The 18,368-nt window shown below is 40.5% G+C and overlaps 3 protein-coding genes across 6 annotated transcripts; 1 reads left to right on the top strand and 2 right to left on the bottom strand.

The window, feature by feature from the left end:
• Positions 1 to 674: 674 nt before the first annotated feature.
• LOC136774054 (7SK snRNA methylphosphate capping enzyme-like) lies at positions 675 to 4,705 on the bottom strand. Its single transcript, XM_066728118.1, has 4 exons — positions 4,592 to 4,705; positions 2,907 to 4,215; positions 2,597 to 2,815; positions 675 to 2,497 (listed from the first exon to the last, which is right to left on the bottom strand). Exons 2-4 carry the CDS (start codon positions 4,203 to 4,205, stop codon positions 2,024 to 2,026), a joined length of 1,992 nt encoding a protein of 663 aa, XP_066584215.1. The 5' UTR covers positions 4,206 to 4,215; positions 4,592 to 4,705; the 3' UTR covers positions 675 to 2,023.
• LOC136774642 (uncharacterized) lies at positions 4,576 to 10,004 on the top strand. Its single transcript, XM_066729058.1, has 11 exons — positions 4,576 to 4,683; positions 4,792 to 4,875; positions 4,929 to 5,027; positions 5,109 to 5,150; positions 5,247 to 5,323; positions 5,421 to 5,490; positions 6,090 to 6,519; positions 6,876 to 7,043; positions 7,114 to 7,310; positions 7,537 to 7,654; positions 7,717 to 10,004. Exons 1-11 carry the CDS (start codon positions 4,576 to 4,578, stop codon positions 8,010 to 8,012), a joined length of 1,689 nt encoding a protein of 562 aa, XP_066585155.1. The 3' UTR covers positions 8,013 to 10,004.
• LOC136774088 (uncharacterized) lies at positions 9,580 to 18,045 on the bottom strand. Of its 4 annotated transcripts, none has more exons than XM_066728179.1 (3): positions 15,262 to 18,045; positions 12,619 to 13,705; positions 9,580 to 9,604 (listed from the first exon to the last, which is right to left on the bottom strand). In XM_066728179.1, exon 1 carries the CDS (start codon positions 17,429 to 17,431, stop codon positions 16,625 to 16,627), a length of 807 nt encoding a protein of 268 aa, XP_066584276.1. In that variant the 5' UTR covers positions 17,432 to 18,045; the 3' UTR covers positions 9,580 to 9,604; positions 12,619 to 13,705; positions 15,262 to 16,624. The 4 variants fall into 4 exon arrangements, with proteins under 4 accessions (XP_066584276.1, XP_066584277.1, XP_066584275.1 ...); XM_066728180.1 differs by lacking the exon at positions 9,580 to 9,604 and having other exon boundaries at positions 11,725 to 13,413; positions 13,611 to 13,705; XM_066728181.1 differs by lacking the exon at positions 9,580 to 9,604 and having other exon boundaries at positions 13,395 to 13,413; positions 13,466 to 13,705.
• Positions 18,046 to 18,368: the final 323 nt, after the last annotated feature.

Genomic DNA, 18,368 nt, shown 5'->3' with positions numbered 1-18,368 from the left:
TATTTATCACAGGTTCAGTTTGATTGTTTTTGAATTTATATTGATTTAAGGCGATTAATTAATTAATTAATTAATTGGAATGACAATCGTCAGATTCTCTTCGAGCAAAATCTTAGAATGAGTCGATTTGAAAATAGTAGTTATCTTTGCGTGATTTCATTTTCTCTTCATGATTAAAGGACTAGATAATATAAAAGAGGAAAACTACTTGCGCACACACGCATGGGAAAAGCTATTACGCAATGTTTCGCCGCTTGTTCTCCAATTCCCCATTCTTCGAAGGAAATTTTTATGAAGCTTATTTGCGCAGAATTATACAAATTAATGGGAACGTCGAAGCCTATAATAATACTGTCGGCCTCCTCTGATTGACCGAGCCCTATCAACGAATACGAATATTATGAGCTTTAAAAATAAATAACAACTATATTAAACAATATACGCGTGGCGATCCTAAAAATACACAAATTTACAAACCTACACTCTAATAATTTCTTAACCCACTTTTCCATTTGATTTGCGATCACTGTACAATATGGTCTCGATTAAAACAGACTTTAGGTACAAGCGAGATACCCAATACTTCCAAACTGGCGTTAATAAATGTATAAAGAGCAGTCACAAAAATTGCAGCTATGGCCAAATATCTTGGAAGCCGTATCCTTTAGAAACAAATAGGTTACATGTACATTTATGGGATAAAAAGATCCATTAGAGACGGTAGTTGGCATTTAGTGTTAAGTGGAATAATGAAAATCAACTCTTTTTTTTACTGCATAATCTTATAGCTTATCTCAACAGTTTTCGCAAAATGAAAATACTTTTTTCATTTCATCATTCAGTCGTTGACTAGATATTCCAATTTCAAATTGCATATAAGTGTAGACTTAGCTGAAGTAGTGTACACGACCTCTACGTAACAAGTATTGGCTTATTTACTTATATTTTCAAATCGAAATATCTAGTTAGCAACTGGATGAAACGACGAATTCATCTGTATTTTAGAAAGCACTTGAAGTAAACTACAAGAATATGCAATAAAAAATAGGGGATTACATTAAAAAAAATAATTTTATAACTTCTCCTAAGGCTATTGTTAAATAGATCTTTTTAAGTTAAAAACCTACGTATGACTCAATTTTTTCTAAAACATACGGTTTTAAAAATATTTAGTCGTAACCACACTTTTTGATCACTCTGTATATGTATATATACATATATTATATATATATATATATATATATATATATATATATATATATATATATATAGTGTACATTGGCCTGCATCGATTCTGATCTCCAAAAATTGATGATCCAGGTGTTTCAACCAATAGGATCAGCCTATTTCTAATTTAGAGAACAAAATCGATGCATGTCAGTTTACCACTAAAGGCGCATTAGAGAGCACACCTGTAAGAACTCACTTATGATAGTATCTATAAGAGATAGCATTTTTTTCATAAAACCTTGTAAAAACCTCTACCTATTTGCATTCTGAAGTCTCAAGAAAAAAAATTGATATATATTATAATGTCAAAGTGAGTTTTACGTTCATGCTCTGGTGAACCTTAAGTGGTATACCCTATATATCTGGGAGACTATTCTGGAAACTAGAACCACAAATGTCGCATGCGATACCATGCACAAAACTTTATTACAATTTGCTTGCGATAATTATCGTCCAGAATCGAGAATATAGCTACCATATTACTAATTTTCGACGAAAAAAAAAACTGCTCTTGCAGAGATCCTACACGTAAGAATCTCAACAAGCAGTCTGAATTAAAAAGAAGTTTGGTCAAAGTGGCCAATGTCGCTGTTCCTAAAATCCAATTGCCTGCCATTTCAAAAAAAAAAAAAAAAAAAAAAAAAAAAGTTTTCGGAGACATCTTTGAGGGCAGGATGTGCAAGCTTAACCAGTCTAAAATTCCAATATCATAAGACCGGTCAAAGCTTCAATTTATGTCGAACGTTAACGATTGCACAAATCGTTTATATGCTTATGTTAAGCTTATGTGTATTTAGTCGTGATCAATGTTTACGTCCAAATAACACATTTTGCTGGCATCCAAGGGTTGGCTATCGTTGGTATGGCCTGGAGTATCGTAGCAAGGTGTAGCACTGGGGGCATAAACGTTTTCCAATTGGTCGTATTGATTCGAAGATTCTCCACTCTGACTAATTTCAGACATGTTTCCTTCTTTCCTGTTTTCTTTGGGGAACAGCTCTTTCTCGTATTCCCTTTGTTCTAAATCCCTTTGCACTTGGTCCCTTCGTTCGTTCCTCCTCACTGTGTTCGCCAGATTAGTCTCCGTTACGTCCGGTGCCACCCCTGCTTTCGTAAACAATTGGATTGGTCTTTGAAAACCCTTCGACGGATGAGGAGGTATCGATAGAACCTCGCACTTTGCAAAACCAACTTCCGACGATAATAAATACTGTGTGAATTTGCATGGTCGAAACTCGATGCTCTGATAATTCTTGTATATTTTCTCCTACAATAACAAAAGATAAATTTTGCCAATAAATAAGTCAGCACAATACTTCTCATTTAGATTCATAATTTTATTCTGTTTTTTTTTTGCGTTACTCACGGTTAATTTTTTCTTTCGGGAATAACTGCTCCAGCTTTGCGCCTCTAGTAATAGAACGCCTCCCGGCCGTAATTGTGCATGCATTCTTTTAAACGATTGCTTCAAACCAGCATCTCCAAAGTTCAAATGTATCCATTTGGTAATAGATAAACACAAAATTGTGTCAAATTGCGGTTGTTCCGAGCATAAAAGGGCGTCATCTTCCAAAACATAATTACCCTGAAAATAGAGAATATAATGTAATGCATCAAACATTTTAATTATAATATTTTAAGATTTAGAATATTTATGTATAAATAAAGCTTGATACCTGAACGAACGTGACGTTGTAGGGGAAGCTCTTGTGTTTTTTATTTTTGGTAAAGCCAGGTACATCCACGGGTCCATAATTGATCGGCATTGACATTGGAAAGAAATTCGCATCTGAATCTCGAAGATCAACGGTATCGTCGTTGCTCGCAGGGGACTGAACACAATTAACATAATGTTTAACATTTTGTCTAGCAATGCTGATTAGTGTACGATCAATGTCAATGCCAGTTACTGTACGTGCAAGAAAATCCCTTGCCACTGATAATGTAATGTGGCCGATATTGCAACCTATATCCAGCACATCCTTGCCAAAAAATAATTCCTTCCTCTGAGCAAATACTCTGAGTCGTGTATCAACTTCGTGATGCGGGTTTCTATATCCATAATATCTGTTGTAATTTCCATACTGATATCGAGCATTTTTCTCTTTGAAGTTTGGCATTGGCTGCTTTTTCTTTTTATCTTGACTAGGACGATGTTGTGGCCTAGACTTCCATGCACCTGGCTGAGGGATAACCGGACTTACAATCTTATCCTTCACCTCAACTTTACGTAGTCTCTTATCCTTTGGTTCATCCAAACCCTTTAACCGTAACTTATTTTTATCTTTCTGAGGACTTTCGGGTTTGGTCTCCTTCGGAGGATTAATAGCAACGGAGGTAGATGGTTTATCCTCCGTTTCTGTGGCAATCCGGTTGACTGCACTCTCTTCTGGCAGCTCTGTGGCTTCAATTGGATCACTCCCCTTTGTTTTACTATCGTTACATTCACTCCCATCATCCTTACCAGACCCAGATGAAGCCCTTTTTCTCTTCTTATTTCTTCTCTTAGAGCCTTTCTTTGTAGGAGAAATCAGCTGTTTCTCATATTCCTCATTATTGTCATTGCAGTTGTTTAAATTAAGTGGATCACAGATATTGGGTGGTATGATAACTTCAATGACTTCTTTTTTGTGTTTAGGCGTTGGTAATGGGCTGGACTTTGGAGTAACTGCATTCATCGCTCTGTTTACTTCCTCATCCTGCATACTATTTAGATTTAATGGATCACATATATTACCGCCAAGTAAAAACTTTGTAGGTGGGATAATAACACCTTCTTTCTTCCTACGTTTATAGGGAGGGCAAAACTTCCCTGTACCCGTGAAGCTCTGCAGCCGCTTACGGCCAAACTTGAAATGCCTGCTGTCCTCATACTTGTGCTTCTTGTGTGATGTGTTGAATAATTTCCTTGATTTCTCTGTCTCCTTCTTATTAGCTGTCCCTACTTTAGTAGGCTTATCAACTTGCGTAGACATCCTTGTCACCCTAAGGAAGAAAAATCAGTTATTACAGCTACAGATTATAATTGAACAGTAAACATGATGTGCTCTGACTAAGTCAGTATGAAATATTAAAAAAATAAACATAGATATTCATATCAGATGCTTTTACCTAAATTAAATTTTTATGAAAAATCTGAAATATTGTATTTTTAATAAAAGAACGACTATCTATATCATCAAAGAAAAGAGCAATGGTAAATTAAATACGGTTTATCTGAATTTTCAATTAATTTATCATTCCCGCCATGACGCATGCGCAGAGATTCGTTTATGCTCTTTGTAAACGGATGGTCGCCAATGCTAAGAACTTAACTAACGGATTTTCACGCTTTATCTTCCCTAAATGAAGAGAAACGTACCTTCTGATGTCCTGCAACGAATTTTACCACCTTACAGCGTTGCCAAGTCCGCCATTTTGAATTATACTAAACGAGAAATTGCTCTGCTCACGGTTGTACCCAGACTAAATTCGCTCCTTCTCCCACTCCCATAAAATAAGATTTATACCGCGAGCGCCAGAGGTTGAAGTGGAGAAAATTAGAACTAGCTCTCACAACAGCACAGCGCACACAGCACGCTGCTTGAGAAGACTGTGTCAAATGTATGCCTATACGTTTGTGGGGAAGTGGGGGCCAGTGGGGGAGTAAGTTTGAAGAGGAGTGAGAAACTGAGAAAGGATCTCCTTCTCTGTTCCAGCAAGCACACGCGATGCACACACAACCGCATCTCTATTTCTACCGTCGAGCTATTATTAAATTGTACATCAATCTTAATAAAAATGCATTAAAAAAAAGGGTAGAAAAAAATCTCGTCCTTCATCTCTGATATCGGATATGCAAGTGTTCTACTAGCATCAATGTAAATTTTGGCATGTAGTATCCAAATGGATTCTACAACTATGCTCTCTACACTCTACAGGCTATCTTGATAGGATATGAATACTACGGTAGTAGAAATAACCTACTGCACTTGACAACACTGTCACTTTAATGGTCGATTCTTTAGTTTTACTAGGCTGGGAAATTGAGGAAAATTAATGTAAATAAGGTAAGACCAATTCAAAAGAGTCGTCTTATGCTTAAATTACAATGGTAAGTTGCTGTTTTGATTGCTTCCCCCAAGCTCCATTTTTTATGTGCTTTGCCGAGCAACCCGAGGTGGCCAACTTCGGGCTTTTCCGCTAACCAGCCGAACTCCGAAAAGGCGCGCGCGACCAATTGTCCTCTTTGAACAATCCCTCTGCGAACAATTATCCCACGTAAGTTAAATCCTCCACTATGATTCAAATTGACAAATTTTACGAATTCTTGCTAAAAGTAGCTTCTGCGATTCCTTTGAACAATTACTCCTCGAAAGAGAAGTCAAAATACGTTATGAAGAGCGAGCTAAGACTCTCAACGGACCCTTTGCGTCCCATCGTCCTCCATTGTTCAAACAGTGACACTTTTTTTATTGATAGCTGACTTTTGCGACGATAGTCATTTTGTTTTTAAATATTCATTTAATTGACAATCATCGGCATCGCGCATGCGCCGTATTCGTGCTTCTCCACATTTTCAATTCGTTTTCAATAGCTTTAACTTTAGGTAATAGCTTTACGCCAAATAGGGTTAAAAATGGCAGGAAATCGTCGTTTAAGCGAAAACAGAAGCTCCGATTTATCACTTAAGGACAGCAACGGTAGAATTCCTATGACCGCATACCTGTCGCAGGTAGGGAAAGGGGTTGGATTTGTCAAAGGGACGTTGTCTGTTTATTGACATTTAAAAAAAAAATAACCGTTGCTTCTCGATCAGCTAAAACTGTTCCACATCGTGTCCCAACAGATTCTACAATGTTGTTTGAAATATTTTTTAGTGCAAGGAGTTGTACGAGACTCCGGAGAACGCAAAGAATACCAAGAATTGCCAGATTCAAGCACCGATAAAGCAAATAAAACGCAGGATCATGTTCAAGATGAATATGAGGCCGAAAAAGCTGACTTTCTCCGAGGATTCGTGTACGAGCAGCATAATGGATAGTGGGATAGACGTCGATTCGATAAGTCAACGAATGAGTGGTTTATCGACGGGTGGAGATTCTCTCAAGAGGAAATACGATAGGTCAAACTTGAACAGCGAGAGCCAGTCCGTAAACAGTATCAATAAGGCTATGAAACGGAATATAAACAAAGAGAACGACGGGAGGCTTTTAGAAAAATTGAAACACCAAGGTCAAACGACGAATAAAGTACATGCGAGTAGTTCCAATTTTAACAATGTCCATTCTTCAAAAATTAACAAGAAAGGTGACTTGACTCATTTTCGTGTATAACCTCGCATGCTTTCCCACTACACTTTCACACATACACATGCACGCAATTAATTTAACTTAAGATAAACATTAATTTAAGGATCAAACATTGTAAGCTTGGTTAATCTCGACCGAGATGATGATCTTGCAATTAAAACACAGTTAATTCGTCCTTTGTTAAATGTAATGTAAATAAGGTACTATTGTATGGGGTCAAATATATCATTATATATGTATACATAGAATTATTGCATGAAAGCGTCGATAGTTTTAAGGCTTCTTTCGCTAAAGTAATCTTTTGTTACTCCAATTGTTGTTTCTCTCAACCTTATCGGCTGTTGCTGGGCACAGGGAAGCTCGTTAACAGCTGGAAGGACAGGTTACAGTGGTTGCAGCGCAATAGAGACGTAGGCCTCTATGTCGAATGTTGCAATAAAATTTGCAAAAAATGGAGGTACGTTGAGTTGTATAACGACCCAGAAGATGTACCAGAGGTTTGGTTTTGCTGTATGAATCCTGGTAATGTTCCTATTAATATTATACAGAAATTGGAATGAGCTAGCAATTATTGATGACTTATTTTCCTTAGATAAAAATTTCGCATCTTGCCAAGTCCCAGAAGAGAGCATTCCACCTACGGTAGCAGCTGATTTAATGTTAACCAAGTATAACTCTGGTAGTTTGGTATTGGCTCGTGTAAAAGGCTTCCCGTGGTGGCCGGCTATGGTTGACGATAGTCCGGAAACTGCAACCTACTATATATTGAACAAGACCGCAGATGAGGCTGTAAGAAAACTCAAAGAGTAAATGTATCCTACGTAACCTTTAGACTCTGCCCGGCGCATATTCCAAGGAAATTTTTTCATATTTTCTATGAACATTTTGTCAATTAACAACGTATTTGTGATAAAAATTGTGAGAAAGGTCTTGCACCTCTCAAGCGGCACCCGGCAGTCTAAAGGTTAATAACACAGAGTCGTTAATGTTTTTTTCTTTCTTTCCTTCTTTCCAGGTCGAGTATCATGTAGTATTCTTTGATGAACCTCAGTACGAAGTTACTCGACAATTTGTACGTACTAATCAATTAAAACCATTCCTTAAACATCAAATAGATAAGGCTGCCAAAAGAGGTAAATATAATAGAGCAATTAAAATAGACGTCATTTGTTTATTAAAAAATTTATTTTTGTAGTGAAAAATTCAAGATTAAAAGTGGCATATGAAATAGCACGCAACGCTCAGAAATTAACGTTACTAGAAAGGCGGTTAAGGTACAGCTTTTTAGCACGTTACAAGGGAAACGATATTGTAACGTATTACGATTACAAAGATGAATACGATGATATCAATGAGAATCCAAATATTGAAATAGTAGAAGTTGAATCGCAAGATAATTCGGAGTGTGAAGAGATTCCTACCTCGCAACCAACGCAGGACAGCTCGTCATTTTCATTAAATTTTTATCCAAAGATGTTAAAAAAATTTTAAATCTATATCTTACAATTACCCAACGAGCTCTCTATTCGAGTTACCATCCGTGGTAAAACGCTCGCTTCCTTCTTTTTCCGTCCGAGGGCAGCATTATATTATTGTGAATGGCTATAACATATATGACCAATACACTTATTCCAAGCTGTTAATAACATTATCATTGATAAGAAATCTTAATCGCACACAGTGTTGTGAAAATAGTACAAAGAAATTTGTTAATTTATTTTTATTGCGATAAACTTTAATTTGTTATCCATTTTATAATATATTTTATTTTAACAAGAAAAATTTGTCCTGGTCGTTTCGCGAAGCGAGGCGACTTATGGGAAGAATAAAGAAATCAAATGTAAAGATAATTTATTCTTTCTTATTTTTTAAACTGATTGCAAATATTTTCACTTATCTCTTCATTTCTACACTTGTTTCAACATTCTACAGCCTGTTCGAAAATATAATCTTGAGGTACTAATTACCGAAACTTTTTGTGTTTTCAGAGTTTTGGAAATTAAATGATGTGAAACTCGTTGAAATTCCTACGAAAATTAGCAGAAGAATATAGTATCAGATAGAGTAGGAATCGTTGAAAGACGAGTTTTGATCGATTCCTCAGAGAATAATTGGATGATAAATAGTGACAACAAATGTCCCATTCTTTTACTCAGCTTCTCTTGTTTATTTGAAACGCCAGCAGGAGTTGCAATTATCTTATTAAATATATGAAGCTGGTGCCGGTCAAATCACTCGTTTGTTTTCCCCCGTCACTCAGAGAAGCGCCGTTCTATTTCCAGTTCAGTCTAGGCACAAATATAACGCTAATTGCAGACACCGCAAAGAAATTAAAACGTAATTTTGGATTCCGACTCGTTTAAAAATAGACCTCGTCATTTCTGTCATTACTTCTTTTTTTTCTTTCCAATTTTGTTAACAAACATTATCTTGTACCTAATTTGTATCGCTCGTAATTTATTTATTGTATCGTTTCTTCTGTACAGAGATATAACTAAAGCTATTCTAATAATGTTATTTGAATTGGGTGTATAATGTACTTAAAAATTCCAAATGGAATTGAAGTTACACGGTCCATTAAATTTATAGCGGCCTATTCCTATCTTCTCTCAACCCCCCCTCTTTTTCACTATTTCACTCTTCCTTTGCTTTAGTCAATTAAAGCTACTTCTCATAGACTAAAAATATTTTATATAATGGACAAACAAAATGTTGCTTTTCCTGCAACAAAATGTTAAAATGTGTTTGCATATTTCAAGTATCGAACTTGGTGGCTGTTTGAAAATCAAATTCAAGCAAGCATTCAGCTGATTTCTGATCCTAGGCGTCGCTCGGCTATTCCAACTATTTCCTCTTAGCATTTTTTTTTCATTAGCCTCATCTTTTTTCATTTGCTTCTCATCTATGCGAGATTCCGAAAAGATAGGCCACTCAGGGACGACCAGACTGCGTTTGCCTATCCAAGTACAGTCGATGGCAAGTTTTTTCTTTTTCTCGAGATTCCATATTCATTGAAGGAGACATTATTAAGCAGTATCCATTCATAAATTGCATCGACCGATTTGACGAATTTCTGGAATCAGCTAAGTTGTAAGAAAATATGATTGAGAAGTGGGCCTTGAATAAGGATGAGCTAGGGAACAATGTATTATAAGATCGTAATAAATGGTCGAATGAGAACGACACTACGATTAAACGTAACGATAAATTTTTGGTGAATATGTTAGAATTTTCTGGACATAATTGGAAAATGGAGCAAAGGAAAATGAGAAAAATAATAAGTAAAAAACGAAGGTTCACAGTATTAACGAAGCTGAGAAGGACGTAGGATCAAATATAATAAAGGAATATTGTTGGATACACATGGTAGAATTTTGTAAATAAAATTGAAGAGTGAAGCAAAAAAGATGATAAGAATGATAAAGCAAAAATAGTGGATTCAGGGTTTTATTAATAAAAGCAAAGGTGAAAGATACGATTAAATACTGTAAACGAATATCATTGAAAGGGGTAAAATTTCATAAATAAAATTTGTAAATGGAGCAAAGGAGGATAAGTAAAATGATAAATTAAAAGAGAGGATTTATACAGTGTTATTAATAAAGCAAAGGTGAAAGATACGATTAAACATAATAAACAAAGATTCTTGGAGGTGGTAGACTTTTACGATGAAAATTTGAAAATGGAGCAAAGGAGGATAAGAAAAATGATAAGGAGGAAAAAGAATCCAGATGGATACATGGAATGAAATGAATAAATCTACAACAATAAAAGATTATTGCAGTATATGGAAGAATGTCCTAAAAAAAAATTGAAGACTAAGAGAGGAAGAATAAACAAACGATGGATTAAAAAATTGCAAGTAAAGATGAAATTCGAAAATGGAGCAAAGGAGGATAAGAAAAATGATAAGGAGGAAAAAGAATCCAGATGGATATATGGAGTGAAATGAATAAATCGACGACGATAAAAGATTATTGCAGTAGATGGAAGAATATTCTAAAAAGAAAAAAAATTGAAGACTAAGAAAGGAGGAATGGAAAAATGATGGATCGACAGGGTATAGAAGTGCTATATAGATGAAATTGGAAAATGGAGGAAAAAGGAGTGGGGAAGAATGATCGGCGAGTCAGTTGGAATCCTTGGAGCTCTCGGGTAGTCCCTCCCCCTGTCAAGTGCGTTCTGGAGAGGGTAGATAACCCGAGATAACGAGTCGGTGCGCGTATAAGCGCCTCTTATCAACCTCGAAATAGTCCGACGGTCGTGTTGCTAACTGACTCGTACTCGGGTTATCTCGCCCGCTTGTCCTTCGCTCAATTTTATAATGTATCTCTACCATTTTTCACTTCTCATGATTTACATGCGTCTCTTGGAGCAACAATCTTGCTCGCTCGTTCGGTTTCTCCACATCAATTATATATATAGGTATATATATAGTATATATGTCCTCCTCCTCCTCTCATTGACCTCACTCTCTCTTTCCCTCCAATTAACGTACACACATACATACATATACGCTGCACACTTGCCACCGAGATAAAAATCTCCGATAACTCGAAAAAAGATCCAGTAGCCTTTGCTCCATATTATCGGACATATATATACATAAAATTTCAGCATTCTCCAGAGGCAGCTGGAGAATCCGTATTCAGCGACCAATTTTCCCAATTGCCTGATTCTTCGGGAGCCGCAACGACGAGACTCTTATATATATATCAAAAAGATTTAATTTACTTGAAAAGGGGAGGGAGAGTAAAAATAGGTTGCCGAACGGAAATCGATGGAATAAAGTTAGTCGATGGTTATGCTAATGGGGCGCGAAGAGTTCGACTGGGTCGCCGGGGCCCGAGGTCGTCGTGAGTCGTGAATCGTGTGACGTTAACGGATGCGACGACCCCGGTGCGACTCCGCCAAACTTTGCAATCCGCCGCTCTGTGCTGCGTGTATACCGGTTCGAGAGTGTAATAGGGGGGGAGAGGGGGGGGGGGACCCTAGACTCGAAGAAAATCCTCCAGTTCACTTACAAACGAGCGATTGGAAATTAATCGAAATACAAAATAAACATTTCTCGCGTTACATAACCTACAAATCTATATATATATATATATATACATAAACCATCGAGATGGAACATTTTAAGACTGTATAGAAACGTTCATTTTTTCATCATTGTTATTATTATTATTATTATTATTATCACAGATCCATAATAGAACCGTGGAGAAGAAGAAGGCTCCTCGGATACGACGCAAAGAAAATAGAAGAGTTGCTGTTATTCGTAAATCTGGAGTCTCTTTTGTAAGAGAGAGAGAGAGAGGTAGTGAGATACAGGAGCACGAGTGTTGATTTAAGCTGACAAGAGACATTAATGAGCGGTGCTAGTTTCACGAGCTACCATTTTTCCGTGGGTCATAATTTTTTCTCTTCGTTTTACGACGGCGCGTGGTCGTAGAGGTTCCTCTATACCCACGGCATTTCCTCGGCCATTTTTCGTGTCGACTCTCTCTCTCTCTCGGGAATAACTCGTTGAAAAAGGGGGTTGGTGTATTTTTAATTCCCGGCCGTTTCACTCGGCCGACGAATATCCGTGGAAGCGTTGAACCCGCCACGTGCGTATAAAGCCACTTCCTCGGCTTCTGGATTGAAAATGGACGGCGCGGTGCTGCGTGGCGCGGGGACCGGAAGTCATCCTCCGTTCGTTTTGGCGGGAATCGCGTAAGATCTTCTATTTGGAGGGGGGGGGGGGGGGGGGGGCAGAGATAAATTGGAACGGTCGGACGCGATAGAGCGATCGGGTTTGTGGCAAAACCAGCGCCATAAACGGAAACTGGTCGAATCGATAAAAACAAATGACCTTTTTTTCCAATTAGGAACGGTCTATTCCTGGCGCGCGTTAGCCTTGCTGTGTAAGAATCTCGTAAGACTGTATAAAGGCGTACAATTGCACAATGGATGAAATGTGGCAATAAACTATGATATAAATATAAAACTGTTTCTGAACATACTATATATATATAACGGTTGATAATGGCGATAGCCAGGACCGATACCTAGCAAGGTGTTCTTTTCTCTCAATTGTTCCATGAGTAATACGTACGTTTGTGTTCGTTTTTCCATGCCTGGCGTGTTGCGGCGCAAGAAAGAGTGAGAGGCTCGTAAATGTGACGTTTATTAGTCGTAAAAGAAAGTGACGTATCTCGCAGTGCAGAGGCTCGGTCTGAAAGTCGATCGTTCAATGGCACTGGACTCTCTTTCGTTTCTTCTCTCTCTCTCTCTCTCTCTCTCTCTCTCTCTCTCTTTGCTATCCTGTTCCATTTTCCTTTTTGCAGCAAGCCAGCCAGTGCGCCATATGACAATGGGGGCGTATGTCGCTGACAAACATGGGAGCGTCATGCTCGGTCGATGGAAAAAACGGCAAAAGGAATTAGGGATGGTGAATAGCCAAACTCGACCTTTCTCACTATATCGATCGTTAAACGCTATGACCGCTCGATTTTCTCTCGCCGCTCCCAGATTGCCCCTTTGTCATATTTCCGTTCTCCACGCAAACGCACGAATTTCGCTGCTCCGTTCGTTCCTCAACCTCGCAGAACGTTCCTCCAAATTGGCTATTCCACTCAGATGACGCATTGTCCAGGTTTTCGACCCTCCTAACTCTTTCAGTTCGACTATAACTTTATACGGAAATCCTTCTCTTCGATGTTTCAATTCTTGCGTCGTTTGGTTGACAACGGACACTTCTCAAATTCAACTGTGATATCGTGATTATTCTCCTGTAGATTTTTCATCACTTTCGACTCTCTTCAGGGCTTGATTTCAGAGAGGAATTTTCCAGTTGGATATTTCGACTTTTATATCGGTGAACTAACAATAGAAATATTTTTCTTGAGCCCTGTAAATAAATAAATAAAATATTAATGTTGTATCATAGGAATTTTGCTTACCTTTGACTGGGTTATCCGTGAAAATCAAAGAAAAATTGTTTAGCTCGATGCTCCAATTTTAACACGGTACTATCGATTTATTTGATTCCTTTGAAAATGCAGAAAGAATTAAGGCTGAGGAGTAACAAAATTTGAAGTTTCTTACTACTGTTCCGTTTCTCTCGGTCGTTCCCAAATCCTCTCCTTGGCTGCATTTTCGTTCTCCAAAAGCACAAAACTCGCTACTCCACAAGGCCGAACCTGAAAGAAAAATCAGTCGAGTCAGCGATTGGAATTCCGTTGTGGGATTACAAGGAGTATTCGGTTTCTCCCGAGTTGGCAAGAAGTTGAAGAACGTTCGGACGAAGCACATATTAATTGGATTTTTATCGTCGACTCTGCTTTATGGATCTGGCGTATTTGGTCAAGTGGGCTGACACGAGCAATGACGGATTAGCAGGTTCGAGTGCCCGAGTCTAAACAAATAGATAAGATGGCATAATATGCGTAAGACGATAGAGATAAGATACGTCAAAAATTCCTAGGAGGATTTCGCGTGATTTTCTGGAATGAAGAAAAATGCTCTTTGATAAAATTAAAAGAGAAACGGTACTTTGGCTATTTCCTACGGTCCGGATGACTCAGCCCTTTCACTGCTAAATGTTATATTCACTTACTTGGCATGACTAATTTGCAAAACATGTTTACGATATGTCAGCGTTCAGGTAGGGCGCGTATGGAAAAATCTCCAGTTACATTAGTTACAATAATAGACCATTATCCTTCGCGCGTTCGCTTTCTCCTTTTGCGAGTGGGACGGTTGCGTCTTGCATCGTGAGCGGGGGGGGGGGGGGGGGTCGCCTCGCACGCTGCATAAAAAACCGTGCAAGGGACGATCCGATCGTTCAAGGAGAATTCGTCTGAAAAAAAATATATTAGAGAGAGAGGAAAATGAGCGAAGCGTTGGTTATTTGAAAGAAATCGACACACGATTCCTCCTTATCTAATTATTCCACGCCGCGAGCAATCTATAGCTCGGTTAGATATTGTACAAGAGTCAGCCTGGCGTTTCACAACTTAATTCACCCTGATCCGCGCTATTCAGCGCGATAGCGCTTTTTAAATTTAGGATAGTCGAGAGAAAACACGAGGTCGACAGGTCGTCGATAAGATTATATTGACGTTACAAATGCATCGATTACGTAAACCTAAAGAAGCCAAGGGTGAACTTTCGATAATACAAAGTCTTACGCTAATTCCGGGAAGCGTCTCCAAATTTTCGTTCAAAAGTCTCGTTAATTCTTTCGTTCCGTCGATTCGCACTGCGTATTATAGTTTTCAGCAAATTGCAATATAATTTTGTGACATAACCTCAAACCGACGAGTCTTATGGATATCAAAATTTATAGAGAGAGAAATTCTTATAGTACAGCGAGGGATGATGAATTGGGATAAAATTGAGGGAGGATAATTACAGCGATATATATATATATATATATATATATATAGGGTAGTTTTGTGTGTACATCGATAGGGGTGTGTAATTGGTGTTTGCATCGCGAATGGTGAAAGATGATGGTGGTTGAAAAGCTGGTGATGGTGGTGCACCTGCGGGGTAGGGGTGTCTTTAGTTTAGATACAAGGGGGGAGCTGTGGAGACCGAGAGAGAGAGAGAGAGAGAGAATGGCTGGCAGTTGACGGGTTCCCCACCGACCCCACCAAGCAGCCACAACGCCGCAAGTCGCAAGTAACGCAACGCAACGCAGCGGAGATAGGCAGCCAACAACCAGCCACGTATAAGTCGTATACACACGCACACAGAGACAGGCACACGCACGTATAAGCCGAGGACGGATCCAGAGGGAGCAAACAAGCAGGCAGGCAAGCCAGCCAGGCCAGGCACCTAGGCTCAGTCCTACCTACCTAGGCACTCGCACCGTAGGCAGGCAAAGAGGGATCGCATTCTCACGCGTCCCCACCATCACTCCCGGCGCAGAAGTTTTGCGCATCTTGGACTCGGCCGGAGGAGACATCGTCAGCGTCAGCCTCCGCCAGTTCGCTCGCACCGCACAACTCAGTTCGCGTCGTTCCTTCCACTCATGCGGTTTTCTCCTCGTCCATCTGACGATTTCGACTCGCCAGTCGCCACAAGTCGGTTCTGTGCCTCTTTGTGTGCCTCTTCGCCCACCTTTATCCAAAATATTGTCTCTTCTTCCCGTTCTTCTTACTCCCTCGCCGATTGATCTGCTTCTTCCGCTTCTTCTTCCGCATCCTTGCAATTCTTCAATTCCAACGTGCAAAAGTGCAGAGTTCGCGTCGGCCAACACTGCTGACGTAATTTCGTTACGTAGATTCAAATCAGGCAAGGAAAATCGAAGTCTTCGAGGCTGCCGGAGAAACCTTGGCCAACTCCCCTGGTGAATTGCGCTAAGGACTCGTATATATACATGTATATATTATCTCTCTCTCTCTCTTTCTCTTTCTCTCTTTCTTTCTTTCTTTCTTGCAATCTCTCTGTCTCTCTCTTTCTCTCGAATAAGAGAAAGAGAGGACTCGCTTAATCGGAGAAATTCATTTGCACCGCCAGCTTCCGTCGGGATATAATTGGTCGGACGATTTAGTTAAACTGACGGACCATTGGCTAAAATGATCGCTTCAAAAGAATAACTTGCAACAATTGATTGAAACCATTAACTAGAACGAATTGGTTCAAAAGAACAGCTCGATGGGGATTTGCTTGAATGGAGTGGTGAAAAAAGCATTGCTTAAATGGTCGAGGAATATTCTTCGGAGTGGTTATCGCATAGAGAGGGAAGGAACGGGAAGAAACGGAAAAGGAGAAATAACAGATATATATATATAAATATATATATATCGGTAATGATTCATTATTAAAGGGAATTTAACGGTGAATTAATTTTGGTTGGTGATAATGACTATCGTCGGCTTTGGCTAGTAATTTTTGTGCGCGCGGAGATCGAGAGGGGAGTGAAAAAATTGAAGCCGGTTGCGAGAAGCGTCGCGTTGGCGAGAGAGGAAGGAAGTCGACACGAGGGCCACTCTTTTCATCTTTCTCTCTCCCGCTGCTTCTCCCTCTCTCGTCGAGTCTGACTCTCCACTCCATTCCTCCTACTCTCTCAGTCATTTCCCCCACCAAAAACCTCTGATTCTCCGTTCCCCCTACACGTCGTTCTCAGCCGTGCGTTTGCTGCTCTCCTCCCACTTCTTGCTCATCCTCGGTCTGTATATGCCACGTTTCCGGCTGACAGTGCGTTTTTTTCGAGCCTGCGCCTCTCTCGGATTCAGTGAATTCGACTCCTGCTCCTCCCCAAGGACGTCTTCCAGTTTTACCAGAGCGGGAATGCGCCGTCGTGCTAGACGCGGCCAGTAAGCGAGAGACCTCGCGGTTGCAGGTACCTGCGTACCGGAAGTCCGCACGAGGGTCTCCACGTCGCCACCGCAGTCACCGGATTCAGGCAAGTACACGAAACGTCCTCCTTCGGGGAATAACCTCGCCTCTGCCCAGCTCTGTATACAGTCAGCAGTGCCGCCGAATTCTCGCTTCTCCTCGCGATCCTCCACTTCCGTCGCACGCAGCCGCTCGCTCTTGCCCGCGAAAATCGCGTCCGGTTGCCTCGTGCGGAATTTCACTCGCGGTTGCATAACCTGCTCGATTTGAATATGGATGCCACGTGTTTGCCATGTTCCACACGGACGAGCTTCCAGATTCCTACCGGATGTTCGAGGGCAGGCCGAGGACTCGCCTGTTATTTCGACCTTTGGGGAAAAGTCGAGGCACCGAGTTTTTCCCTCTTTTATCCTCGAAACTCGGAAAGTGAACGGTCGTCGTCGTCGTCGGTCGGGCCTCTGCACTATAGCGAATTGTTGCTCGGTGCGTTGGACGGAGCCAGCGTGGACTTTGAGAGAATGGCAGGCTTGTGTGTCGTCGGTTGGCTGGGACACGCCCATCGGTCGTTTCTTCGTCATTGCACATTTCGTCAGGGCTAATTAACTCGAATACTTGACTCGCTAATCTTCCAAAGTCTCTCTCTATCGCCCGCGCTCGTCACGCCATATTTGACGAATTAGGGGGAGGCCCCGTCTCAGCCCCCTTGCCACACCTTGGCCCCACTCGTTCCGCGTTCCATTTTCACGTTTCTCCTAGTTTTCTCGCGCATTTAGCCGCGTCTCGAGCGTGCGCGTAGCTTCGCGCGATTCCTCGAATTATTTTCAGAGCGACTCCTTTGTGCGTCGATGATAATTATATTTTCGTGTTTACCTTCGAAGCAACGGAGATCGACGCTAAGTTGGCCGTGCGCGCTCGTTCATGCGCGAGCAGTCTGGCGCCAGCAGGTGCGGCTAAATTTGGAACGAGGCGCGTGATACGTTTCCGAAAAGAAACGCGAGAATCGGCAAGCGGATCTACGAAAGAATAATAATCCCGCCATGTATCGTGTCAACCAGTTTCCATGGTCGTTGCTGTCGAGAAGCTCGTGGCTCATTGAGATGGGAATAAAAATTAATGGCGAGGCTTGTTTACACCTATCGACGAAGGTATCGTTTCGCATTTCATAATGAGCGGAGAGCGCGGGGCCAGCTTGTTTTCCTCGCTTCCAAGAGAGCAAAACGAGTCTCGCTTATATACCTATGGCAGGCGCTTGAAAAACAAGCCTATTTGCAATCCTCGTCCAGCCGTCTGCTGCTCTTTTTTCGCAGGGCCGACGCCTGTGCCCCCCCCCCCCCCCCCCCCCACGAAATTCCGATTTTCTCTCACAGAGCGCGCTCCTTATCACGTTTCTTCGCAACGCTCTATCAGCCTCGTCGAGCCATTCCAACCATTTTCCGATGATTCGCCTCTTTTTGCATCTACAGTACCAACTCCGCTGCTACCACCGCAACAATCCGTCGATAACAAATCATAAAA

Source organism: Prorops nasuta, unplaced genomic scaffold (assembly GCF_024137725.1).
Source record: "Prorops nasuta isolate Cenicafe-Biocafe unplaced genomic scaffold, Cenicafe_Pnas_1.2 PNAS00006, whole genome shotgun sequence".
NCBI classification, from domain to species: Eukaryota; Metazoa; Arthropoda; class Insecta; order Hymenoptera; family Bethylidae; genus Prorops; species Prorops nasuta.
Note: the sequence above shows the minus strand (reverse complement) of the source record. Positions and strands in the feature narration are given on the sequence as shown.

Coding starts and splice junctions, on each gene's coding strand:
- LOC136774054 (XM_066728118.1), bottom strand. CDS start 4,205: ATGTCTACGCAAGTTGATAAGCCTACTAAAGTAGGGACAGCTAATAAG. Junction 2,816..2,906: donor ACAACGTCACGTTCGTTCAG/GTATCAAGCTTT, acceptor CTCTATTTTCAG/GGTAATTATGTTTTGGAAGA. Junction 2,498..2,596: donor CCCGAAAGAAAAAATTAACC/GTGAGTAACGCA, acceptor TTGTTATTGTAG/GAGAAAATATACAAGAATTA.
- LOC136774642 (XM_066729058.1), top strand. CDS start 4,576: ATGAAGAGAAACGTACCTTCTGATGTCCTGCAACGAATTTTACCACCT. Junction 5,028..5,108: donor AAAATGCATTAAAAAAAAGG/GTAGAAAAAAAT, acceptor TTTGGCATGTAG/TATCCAAATGGATTCTACAA. Junction 6,520..6,875: donor TTCAAAAATTAACAAGAAAG/GTGACTTGACTC, acceptor TGCTGGGCACAG/GGAAGCTCGTTAACAGCTGG.
- LOC136774088 (XM_066728179.1), bottom strand. CDS start 17,431: ATGACGAAGAAACGACCGATGGGCGTGTCCCAGCCAACCGACGACACA.